We start from the raw sequence: 12567 nt of genomic DNA on the forward strand, positions 1-12567 counted from the left end.
TCCTACCTCAAAAAACCAAATCAGTGGCTGGAGAGATGGCTCAGTGGTTAAGGCACTTGCCTGCAAAGCCCAAGCTTAACAATCCAGGTTTAATTCCCCAAGACCCATGTAAAGCCACATGTACTTGAAGTTCATTTGCAGTGGTTGGAGGCCCTGGCATGTCCATTCTCTCTGTCTGTCATCTCTCTTTCTCTTTCTGCTTGCAAATAAATAAATAAAATATTTAAAAACCCAAATAAACAAAAAAGTAAAGAATTTTGAGACTATTCTACAATAATGTGAATGTACTGAACACTGTAATACTGAACTACACACTTAATAGTGGCTGACAGTAAATTTTATATTATGTATATTCATCATTCTTTTAAAAAGTACTCTTAACAACAACAAAAAAGACAGACAGACTGACTGATGGACAGAAAGAAAAAGAGATTAGCCAAATGTGGTGGCACATTTCAGCACTAGGGAGGCTGAGGTAGGAGAATCACTGTGAGTTTGAAGCTAGCCTGGAGCTAGCTACAGAATGAGTTCCAGGAATTTCAAGCATTTCTGTAAATTTTTGTTTTTGTTTTTTGAGGTAGGGTCTCACTGTAGCCCAGGCTGACCTGGAACTGGTCTTGAACTCACACAACTCACAGGGATCCTCATGAATGTTGGGACTAAAGGCATGAACCATCACACCTGGTGAATTTTTTTTTTTTTTTTTAACCCTAGTGCCTGGTAGACTGGTGCATGTTTTATTTATTTATTTATTTGAGAGGGAGAGAGAGGCAGATAGAGAGAAAGAAAGAATGGGCACGTCAGGGTCTCTAGCCACTGCAAACAAAGTACAGATGCATGTGCTCCCCTTGGGCATCTGGCTTACGTAGGTCCTGAGGAATTGAACTGTGGTCCTTAGGCTTCACAGGCAAACACCTTAACCACTAAGCCATTTCCCCAGCCCCAAAACATAATTTTTATATTTACTAATCTCACTTAATTCAATGCATATAAGAGGCTCTTTCTATTTTTTGGTATTTTGAGGTAGGGTCTGGCTGTAGTGCAGGCTGACCTGGAATTCACTATGTAGTCTCAGGGTGGCCTTGAACTCATGGTGATCCTCCTACCTCTGCCTCCCAGGTGCTGGGATTAAAGACGTGTGCCACCATGCCCAGCTTCAAAAGGCTCTTTTTAAATAAGTAATTAAAAAAAATCTAATTCTGAAAAACCAACAACTAAGGTCATGAAATTCATTCTTGTCAGGCTAGAAAGATGGCTTAGCATTTAAGGTGCTTGCCTTCAAGGCCTAATGACCAGGATTCAATTCCCCGGTACCCAGGCAAAGTGACACATGCATCTACAGTCTGTTTGCGGTGGCTTCTGATGTAGCCCAGGCTGACCTTGAACTTCAGATCCTATTACCTCTACCTCCTGAGTTCTGAGATTATAGGATGAGTCACCACACCCAGATTCTTCTTCTTTTCCTTCCTTCCTTTCTTTTTTTTAGAGAGAATGAGAGAGAGAGAGAGAGAGAAAGAGAGAATTGGTGCTCCAGGGCCTCAGCCACTGTGATTGAACTCCAGACGCTTGTGCTACCTAGAGGGCATGTGTGACCTTGCGCTTGCCTCATCTTTGTGCATCTGGCTTACACAGGATCTAGAGAGTCAAACATGGGTACCTAGGCTTCACAGGCAAGCACCTTAATTGCTAAGCCATCTCTCCAGCCCCCAGATTCTTTTGATGGACCTTAGAAATAGAATTATTAGAGTGTGAATATGGATGTTAAACTAAACAACCATCAGACTAGAGGAATCTGGAAAGACAGGACAACTAAGTGCAATATAGTGCCAAAGGGTCCCTGAATGGACGCTACAGCAGAAAGAGGACACTAACGGAGAAACTGGTGGTGATGGTTTATGTTGATTGCCAACTCAAAATGACCTAGAATTACCAAGGAGACAACTCTGGGCATGCATGTGAGGGAGTTTCTAGATTGTATTAATTCAGGTGGGAAGACACCATTCCAGACTAAATATAAAGGAGAAAGTGGGGCTGGAGAGATGGCTTTGCTGTTAAGATGTTTGTCTACAAAGCCAAAGGATCCCGGTTCGATTCTCCAGTACCCACATAAGCCAGATGCGCAAGGGGGCACATGCATCTGGAATTCATTTGCAGTGGCTGGAGGCCCTGGTGCATCCATTCTCTCTCTCCCTTCCTCTTCTCTCTCTTAAATAAATAAAATATATTAGAAAAAAAAAAGAGAAAGTGAGTGGAGCATTGGCAATCATCAATCTCTGCTTCCTGACTATAGACTGAACGTGGCCAGCTGCTTCATACTCCCACAGTTATGCTTTCTCTGCCATGGTGGACAGAACCTATAAACTATAAGCCAGTAATAAATCCTTCCTACCTTAAGTGGCCTTGTGTCAGGTGTTTTGAGGAAAGTAATACACTGGTGAAATATTTTTTTTCCCCAAGGTAGGGTTTTACTCTAGCCCAGACCTGGAATTCACTATTTGAGGGTGGCCTCAAACTCATGGTGATCCTCCGACCTCTGCCACCCGAGTGCTAGGATTAAAGATGTGTGTCACCATGCCCGGTATGAAATCTTTTTTTCTGTGGGTATGGTTTTTTGAGATAAGAGTCTTGCTCTAGCCCAGGCTGACCTGGAATTCACTGTGTAGTCTCAGGCTGGCCTTGAACACATGGCCATCCTCCTATCTCAGCCTTCTAAGTGCTGGGATTAAAGATGTGTGCCACCATGCCCGGCTATACTGGTGAAATCTAAATAAATTTTGGAGGTGAGTTAATGGTAATTTTTCAGTGTTGTTTTGACAGACATACTAAGCTAATGTAATTGATATGGGAAAAATGGAATGCCTCTGTACCACCTTTGCAACCTATTTATTTATTTTGTGTTTTTGAGATAGGGTCTCACTCTAGGCCAGGCTGACCTGGAATCTACTAAATAGTCTCAGGCTGGCCTCAAACTCATAGTGATCCTCCTATCTCTGCCTACCAAGTGAGTGCTGGGATTAAAGGCATGTGCCACCATGCCTGGCATTTGCAACTTTTTGATTATCTAAGATTATTTTAAAATAAAATGTTTACTTAAACGTAGCTTTTTGGCAAACAGGTAACCTACAGAATGGGAAAAAAAAGCCTTTGCCAGCTATACATCTGATAAGAGGATTAATATCTAGGATATACAAAGAACTCAAAAATTAAAGAATAAGAAATCAAACAAACCAATTAAAAACTGGGCTATGGAACTAAATAGAAAGTTCTCAAAAGAAGAAATATGGGTGGCATGTAACATCTAAAAAATATTCTACATCCCTAGTCATCAGGGAAATGCACATTAAAACTATGTTGAGATTCTCTCACTCCTGTCAGATTGGCTACCATCATAAAAACAAATGACCATAAATGCTGGCGAGGATGTAGAAAAAGGGGAACCCTTCTACATTGTTGGTGGGAATGCAATCTGGTCCAGCCATTGTGGAAATCAGTGTGGAGGTTCCTGAGACAGCTAAAAATAGATCTACCATATGACCCAGCTATAGCACTCCTAGGCATATATCCTAAGGACTCATCCCATTTCCTTAGAAGTATGTGCTCAACCATGTTTATTGCCACTCAATTCACAATAGCTGGGAAATAGAACCAGTCTAGATGTCTTCAACTGATGAGTGGATAATGAAGATATGGCACATTTACACAATGGAGTTTTATCAGCAGTAAAGAAAAATGAAGTTATGAAATTTGCAGGAAAATGGATGGATCTGGAAAGGATTATACTAAGTGAGGTAACCCAGGCCCAGAAACCCAAATGTTGCATGTTCTCTCTCATATGTGGATACTAGCCATAGATGTCTGGACTTCTGTGTGAGTAGAAAGAAAACTCAGTAGCAAAGGCCAGTAAGCTAGAAAAGAGATATAAAGGGAAGAGAAAGGAAGGGAGTGGGTACTTAGTAGGATGGTATTGTATATATGTAAGTAGAAGAATAGATTAATGGGGGTGGAAAGGCACAAGTGAGGCCAGGGGAAGAGAATGAGTTAAGGAAATTTGGAGGGAGGGCTAATCAAATTCTAAGAGGATATAAATAAATCATATGGAAACCTACTTTTTTGGACAATGGGACACTCAGGAGCTATAGATTGTTGATAGAAAATTTTCAGTGCCAGGGGTGGGATATCTTCCAGTGAGTTGTTGGCCAGGGAGGTCACTGATATCCCTAAAACATTATAGGCCATTGCCGATGCCCTTGGTTTCCCACCAGGAATAGATGGTAAGACCCTATTGCTGAAGACTCCACATACTTGGGCTGCAAGGTCGAAATCCTGCTGGAACTGAGCTGATAACAACCTCCATGTACACCAGCTGACAGAAAGCTGGAAGAAACTATTATGCATGCAGTTCAATGGGAGAGAAAGAAATTACCAGTGAAGATACTCAACAGTGGACACTACAAGCCTCATATTTGGCCAGCCAGGCCAAATGAGCCAATGGGTGCAATAGTGACATGTCTATCATGGTGGAAACCAACTACCCTCTAATTGGGCTGGAGGCCCGCTCCATGGGAGGGAATATATCACTGATACTGAAAACCTAAAACAGGGGTAGTCATGAGCCCTAGGGGTATAATGTCTGTTGCTATCTGGCTAAATGTATGTATTATGCTTATCAAACTGTCCATTTAGCACTTCTTTTAATGTTCATGCCCATATATTAATGCTATTCTCAGTTTTGGCAGAGAATCTTTTCAGATGGCAGTGACCTTGGGATGACTCAGAAGGCATTATGTGCTAGAAAGAAGTGACAGGAGTGCTCAACACTGCAATGTCTCTATCATACCTTCCAAGCTCAGGGTTTAATGCAAAGAGGTGGCGGAAAGAATGTATGAGCCAAATGAAGGGTAGGATTCTTTACAGCATGCTTCCCCAGACACAAAAAATTTGAAAAGAAAAAAAAAAGGAGCTTTTTGTTTGATCCATTCAAGAATGATAATCTACAATAACATGAATTAAATATTTTTCACTTACCCTGGATAGGGTTGCCTATTACACTTGGTGATACAAAGATAGTATCCAAGCAACCCAAAAATAACCAAAAGCACTCCAGCAGCAATTAATCCAGTCAGAAGGCCCATAACATCAATGTCTTCTCTCTTAACATCTTAAAAGAAATCATCAAAATAACAGATATAATAACTGGAAAAACATCAACTATAATTTCAATATTAATAATGACTTGTTTGAAATGTGTTCTAGAGACTCTTCCTGAAGAAATTTAAGTGACACTTGGAAAAGACCCCTAATGTTTGTTTTAAACAGGTTATATTAAATAGGTGATAACTAACAGTAAATTGGTTAAACATATTCTTTGCTCAACTAAACATATTTTGCTATTAACTACGAAGGTACATTTAGTAAGCAAGTTGGTGTAGCTCTACAATACTGTCTCCTCTGGGGGAGCCTATTTACAAGGAAGAACAACTAGCAAAAAACACTTAAGTAAGTAAAGCTGGGCGTGGTAGCGCACACCTTTAATCCCAGCGCTCGAGGGAGGCAGAGGTAAGAGGATCACTGAGAGTTCAAGACCATCCTGAGACTACATAGTGAATTGCAGGTCAGCCTGGGCTAGAGTGAGACCCTACCTTGAAAAAACAACAACAAAAAACTAACTAATAATTAAAGAAATATATGACTTCAAAGCAACTATAAAAGTAAAGGGATAGGAAAGATCAAAAAGTTTAGCATTAGGAACAAATTCTAGTATTCTGCAGCATACCAGAGTAATTATCTGGCACACATATACTCTTTCTCTCCGTCTACTCACAAATAAATAAATAAAGCAATAAAATAAAATAAAATAAAAAATCAGGTTGAGATCACAATGCAGATAAGAGAAAGGATGTCTCCTCTCAATATGTACTTAATTTTAGCCAGGCGTGGTGACTGGCATACACCTTTAAACCCAGCACTGGGGAGGCAAAGGTAGGAGGATGGCCATGAGTTCAAGGTCAGCCTGAGACTACATAATGAATTCCAGGTCAGTCTGAGCTAGAGCGAGATCTTACTTCGAAAACCAAAAAAAAAAAGTTACTTAATTTTATCCAATCTCCTCTTCTGATTCCTTATTTGTGTGTGTGTGTGTGTGTGTGTGTGTGTGTAAGACAAAGTCCCTTTGGCTTTATATGGGTGGCTGGGGAACTGAACCCAGGGCAGGCTTTGCAAGCAAGAGCCTTTAGCTACTGAACCATCTCTCCAATCCCTCTCTTATTCTGTTTTCTTTTTTAAGTTTTAAATTTTTTTGTTTATTTTTATTTATTTGAGAGTGACAGAGAGAGAGAGAGAGAGAGAATGGGCTTGCCAGGGCCTCCAGCCATTGCAAATGAACTCCAGACGCGTGCGCCCCCTTGTGCATCTGGCTAACGTGGGTCCTGGGGAATCGAGCCTCGAACTGGGGTCCTTAGGCTTTACAGGCAAGCGCTGAACCACTAAGCCACTTCTCCAGCCCCTCTTATTGTTTTTTTGCATATGTGTGTATGTGTGTGTGTGTGTGTGTGTGTGTGTGTGGTATGTGTATGTATGTTTGTGTACAGATGCACATGTTCGTGTGTGTGCACATATGCAGAGGCCAAAGGTTGACATCAGATGTCTCTCTTGATCACTTTTTGTGTTACTGACTGAGGCAGGGCTCATAGGGCTCAACATAGGGCTCCCAATTCAGCCAGTCTAGCTAGCCAGTTCGCCCTGGGGATCCCATCTAAGAGCTGGGGTTACAGATAGGCTGCCAAGGCCAGCCAGTATTTACGCTTGTGTGACAAGTGTTTTCATGATTGAGCATTCTATTCAGCCCTTATTTTATTTATATTCTCCATACTGCAAATTGGAAACAGACTTTTGTGCATTTAAAAATACACCTTACCACTGAGGTATGTCCTCAATTTGTTTTTGTTTTTTTTTTCCTCCTTTTGAGATAGGGTCTTATATAGCCCAGGCTGACCTCAGATTTGCTAGAAAGACATGATATTCCTGCCTCTTGCTCCTGAGTGCTTGGATTACATGTGTGTGCCACCATCCCATTTTATATAGTACTGAGAATTGAACCCAGGGCTTCGTGCATGTGAGGCAAATATTCTACCTACTGAGCTACATCTGCAGCCCCATGCTCAGCGTTTTTTTCCATTGCTGGGGATCAACCTTGGGACATGTACATGCATGTTCAGACAGTCTTCTATGACAAGCTACATCCCAAACCTTACCTTCAGCCTCATCTAACAATATTAATTTACCTATCATGAGCATTCTGCTCACTTATAATAAAAACAAGAGAAAAAGGTCAATGTGGTTTATTGCTTAAAACTGAGTCCTACTTTTATTCTGTGCAAGTCTAAACTTAGCTGAGCTGTTTAAGACATCTTTAAGCCTACTATCTCATTTCCTTACTATCTCACCAAACTTGATTTTCAGTGTGCAAATAGATGAAGAAAGCATTCTGTGTGTCAGGTGGCCTGGTGTGTAACTGAGAAATCGTCATTGGATTTACAGAATATGTTGAGCATCAGCCAAACTCAAAAACAACAAAAAACTAAAATATATTACAATAGAGAAGGTGAGGAAGAGTGTCAGTTTTATCATTTCTTGCCTTACCTGATTTTGTGGTTGGTCCTTTGAAGGAATATTCTTGCCAAAATGTCACCTAAGAAAAAGGTAAAATTTAGAAGTTTGTATAATGTATTATCATTTCATTTGTTCCCAGTGCCTCAGACTAGGGGTGGTAAAGTCCTGGCATGTGCCTGGGCATTCAAACAGAAGGGTATGACTCACGCTGATGTAAGCATATTTCTTACCACTGTCTTTGCTGCCTAATTGGTGAAGGGATTACTGTTAGTCCACACACCTCATGACTATGTGCCAATGGTCTCCCTTTACCCATCTGGGCCCTCACCTAGACATCAGGAAAATTATCACATTTGCAAGTCATTGCAAATACCAGAGGTAGAAGTTGACAATTTTCATGTCTGAAAAGGGGTCTGAATTTTTCTGTTTGCAGAGGTGGGAACTGGAGGCACGGTTTGGCAGGAGTTTTATTGAAAGTTCTTGACTGATTTGGAAAGATATCCCTGAGAGTTTCAATCCCCTGTTATTCAGAAGAGTAGGAGCAGATTTTTTGGGTACCATGATAAAATTAGGAAGCGGGTTTGTGCCAGGTGTGGTGGCACGCTCTGGAGGCCGGGGTAGGAGGATTGATGTGAGTTTGAGGCCACCCTAAGGACACATAGTGAATTCCACATCAGCCTGGGCTAGAGCGAGCTCCTACCTCAAAAACAAACACACAACAAAGATAAAAAAGAAAGTGGGTTTATCATGAAAAATGTGATAAAAGCCACAAAGGGCAGGCACAACTATAAAGTCTTATACTGATTCTCCTTGACGCAAATGCTTGCAGGAAATGGGAATCAAGAACTAGTCTATTATTACCTGCAGTTGAAAGACACCTAGGGAGGTTTTTATCGAGCAAAGAGTAAAACAGGATGCTTGAGAAAGGAGAAAAGAGACTTATTTATTTAGCACATGAACATAAAAAAAATTTGGGTCACAACCATCCTGAAGAATATATCAGATTACAACTAGCACAATGTTATCTGCTTGTTTAGTATAGTACCAAGATTAACAGACATGATTTAACTTTTATTTTTTTTTTTTAAGTAGGGTCTCACTTTAGCCCAGGCTGACCTGGAATTCACTCTGTTGTTCCAGGGAGGCCTCAAACTCCCAGCAAGCCTCCTACCTCTGCCTCCACAGTGCTAGAATTAAAGGAGCATGCTACCACCCTGGCTTAACTATGTGTTAAGAGAGAACTTTAGCGCTTCAGAAATGGCTTAGCCACCACGCCAGCCTTTCTTCTTCTTTTTTTATTTCAAAGAATATTTTTTGGGGGCTGGAGAAATGGCTCAGCAGGCACTTGCCTGTGAAGCCTAAGGACCCAGGTCTGATTCTTCAGTACCCACAAAAGCCAGAGGCACATGGATCTGGAGTTTGTTTGCAGTGGCTACAGGCTTTGGTGTACCTGTTCTCTCTTTCTTGTTATCTGCCTCTCTGTCTCCCTTTCTCTCACGCAAATAAATAAAAATAAATAAAATATAGTTAAGAGAGAATTTTAAAGCAATGTTTCCCTTTAAACCACACAGATAGACAAATTAATAAGCTCCTGCATGTGTTTTATATGTTTTTTTATATCTTCAGTGCTAGAGCACCTAGGCCATAGGAGATGGTCAATAATGTACCATAGGACTAGAGAAATGGCTCAGCAGTTAAGGCACTTGCCTGCGGAGCCCAAGGACCTGGGTTCAATTCCCCAGTGATCATGTAGAGGTAGATGCATAGAGTGGAGCATGCATCTGAGGTTTGTTTACAGTGGCTGGAGGCCCTGGCATGTTCACTTTTTCTCTTTCTCTATCAGCCTGTCTCTCTCTCTCTCTTAAATAAATAACACATATGTAAATAAACATAAATGTGGGTAATCCAAAAAAGGCAAGATCACTGACAGAAAAAATTGTTCTGAGTCTTAAATGATTGATATTCAAGTCAGAGTACTCAATTTCTTTGTTGGGGGGAGCGGAGAAGAGTTGTTCTATTTAAAAGACACAGCATTAATAAGAATGAAAAAAACATATATTATAGGAACATCACTCGACAGTTGTTCAATTTTGCTTTTTTCATTCTAAGAATATTGTCTTTTTCAGAGAACAGCAGCTAGCTGATCACAATTAAATCATATGTCCACATGTGACCAGAGACCTCACTCATGTTAAATTTGAGTATCTTCCCAGTTCTACTTGTAAGTCATCTCATTTATTTTGGTGCTTAAGAACTGTGTAGGCTTGTTTTAAACTTTTCTTTTTCTTTTTTTCTTTTTTAGTTTATCGAGATAGGGTCTCATTCTAGCCCAGGATGACTTGAAAATCACTCTGTGGCTCCAGATTCATGAGGGGAGTAAGAACAAGAGGGAGAGAATTGGCACACCAGGACCTCCGGCCACTGTAATCGAACTCCAGACGCCTTGTGCACAGGTGCAACCTTGTTCACACGTGTCACCTTGTGCATCTGGCTTAGGTAGGACCTGGAGAGTCGAACATGGGTCCTCAGGCTTCACAGGCAAGTGCCTTAACCGCTAAGCCATCTCTCCAGCCCCTTGTGCATCTGGCTAACGTGGGACCTGGGGAACCGAGCCTCGAACCGGGGTCCTTAGGCTTCACAGGCAAGCGCGTAACCGCTAAGCCATCTCTCCAGCCCTCTCCAGCCCCATTTGTCTGCTATTTTCAATTTTCAGAGTCTGCTGACGGTAATTTTACTGCTTATTATGTACATGTGCTCATATCCAATTCTTGACACCCAGCCTTCTGGACAGAAGTAAAACTGTGTTGTTGGGGATATTTTGGAAGTATGCCAGAATTGTTCCCTCTCATAAAAGGTGGGGGGCTGTTGGGCTTGTCTCAAAAACATAAAAATTACAAAAAAAGAAAACAGCAGCGAGGCTAGCATTGCGCCAGCCACATCACCCTTCCCAGCCAGCAGCGGAAGCCAGTGGCGCTGCTAATGTCTTCTTTTTTAATGAGGGGAAGTGTTAGGGATAGAATCCAGGGTCCTGTGCTTGCTAGACAAGGGCTCCGCCTCTGAGCTTAACCCTCAGTCTGCAAATAACATCTGAAAGTTTCATTCACTTTGCCCTGAGATTGTTCTTGAAAACACTAAACACATAAAATCACAGGATAGCTGGGCATGGTGGCGCACGCCTTTAATCCCAGCACTTGTGAAGCAGAGGTAGGAGGATCGCTGTGAGTTCAAGGCCAGCCTGAGACTACATAGTGAATTCGAGGTCAGCCTGAGCTACAGTGAGACCCTACCTGAAAAAACAAAAACAAAACAAAACAAAACAAACAAACAAAAAATCACACACAGTATAGCCCACATTTTGCTAATTACTATAAACTCAACTAATTTAGTATGAAGGCAAATTTAAGTAGGCTAAATTAACATTTCTAAGACGTAGTAAGAGATAACAGGTATTCAATTTTGATTTTGTTTAAAGCACAAAATTTATACTGACTTAAAGTGCCACTTCCTGAAGTACAATTTAAGGCATCCAGCTGATGGACTTACCGTTTTATCTTCATCCACGAAAATCTCTCTGGCTTCCTCATAATTGCAAAGCTCCTCATAGCATTCTCTCTCCAGATCACCGGGAGTGAAGAGCTCCAGGTCAAATCTATTGTAGAGGAGGCGACGGTGTATGAAAAGGTTTGCTTCCTCTTGTGATGTAAAGACTAATAAAGAAATTTTAAAAATTCAAACACAGACAAAGATAAGGCAGAAACTTCCTGTTTTAACACTAGAAAAAGTGAATCATTCTCTCCGTATGGGTAAGTTACACCAAACTTTATTGGATGGCTTCACAATTAATCCCCAGAATAACGTCAGTAAAAATGGTTTCTGATAAATATTAGCAATTCCAGAAAATTCTTTTGTTTGTATAAAAAATTATTAGCATAAATGCAAATCATTCAAGTATCATTTATCCTTCCAGACATTTGTTTTTCCAATAAATGACAGATTAGACTATTCTTTTTTGTTGTTGGTTTTGTTTTTTGAGGTAGGGTCTTACTCTCTAGCCCAGGCTGACCTGGAGTTCACTATGGGTAGCCTTGAACTCACAGCTCACAGAGATCCACTACCTCTGCCTCCTGAGAGAATTCTTTTTTATTTAATTTTAATTTATTTATTTGAGAGGGAGAAAGAAGCAGAGGGAGAGGCAGAGAGAGAGAATGGGCATGCCAGGACCTTTAGCCACTGTAAATGAACTTCAGATGCATGTACCCCCTTGTGCATCTGGCTTACGTGGGTCCTGGAAAGTCAAACCAGGATCCTCTGGCTTTGTAGGCAAATGCCTTAACCATTAAGCCATCTCTCCAGCCCCCTGAGAGAATTCTTTTACTTGGTTTTCTCGAGGCAGAGTTTTATTCTATCCCAGGCTGACTTGGAACTCACAGTATAGCTCCAGACTGACCACAAACTCATGGTGACCCTCTTACCTGTCTCCTGAGTGCTAGGATTAAAGATCGTGCCACCACATCTGACCTATTCTCTCTCTCTCTTTAATATTTATTTATTTATTTGAAAAAGAGACAGAGAAACAGAGAAGGAAGGTGAGACAGAGAAAGAATGGGCATGCCAGGGCAACCTGCCCCTGCAAAGGAACTCTATCTTCATGCCACTTTGTGCATCTGGTTTTACATGGCCATCAGGCTTTGCAAGCAAGTGCCCTTAACTGCTAAGCCATCTGTCCAGCCCCAGATGAAACTATTCTATTCCAAAAGCTTGATTTTCCTATTGTGATGGTTAACATTGGCTGTCAATCTGACAGGTAGAATCACATAGGAGACAAATCTCTAAGCACTATGAGTCTCAGGGTGGCCTCGAACTCATAGTAATCCTCCTACCTCTGCCTCCCAAATGCTGGGATTAAAGGCGTGCGCCACTACGCCTGGGCCCAGCACTCGGGAGGCAGAGGTAGGAGGA

The 12567-nt window shown here is 41.3% G+C and overlaps 1 protein-coding gene across 1 annotated transcript in view; it reads right to left on the minus strand.

Annotated features, from left to right (window-relative positions):
• Window positions 1-12567, minus strand: part of Prrg4 (proline rich and Gla domain 4) — a 31663-nt gene that overhangs the window by 13627 nt on the left and 5469 nt on the right. Inside the window, exons 3-5 of the mRNA XM_045157236.1 lie at window positions 11152-11315; window positions 7639-7687; window positions 5026-5158 (exon numbers count right to left, since the gene is read on the minus strand). Of these exons, the coding sequence (XP_045013171.1) occupies window positions 5026-5158; window positions 7639-7687; window positions 11152-11315 (346 nt within the window). The remainder of the gene's footprint in view (window positions 1-5025; window positions 5159-7638; window positions 7688-11151; window positions 11316-12567) is intronic.

The sequence above is a fragment of the Jaculus jaculus genome, chromosome 8 (genome assembly GCF_020740685.1).
Source record: "Jaculus jaculus isolate mJacJac1 chromosome 8, mJacJac1.mat.Y.cur, whole genome shotgun sequence".
In the NCBI taxonomy this organism is placed as follows: domain Eukaryota; kingdom Metazoa; phylum Chordata; class Mammalia; order Rodentia; family Dipodidae; genus Jaculus; species Jaculus jaculus.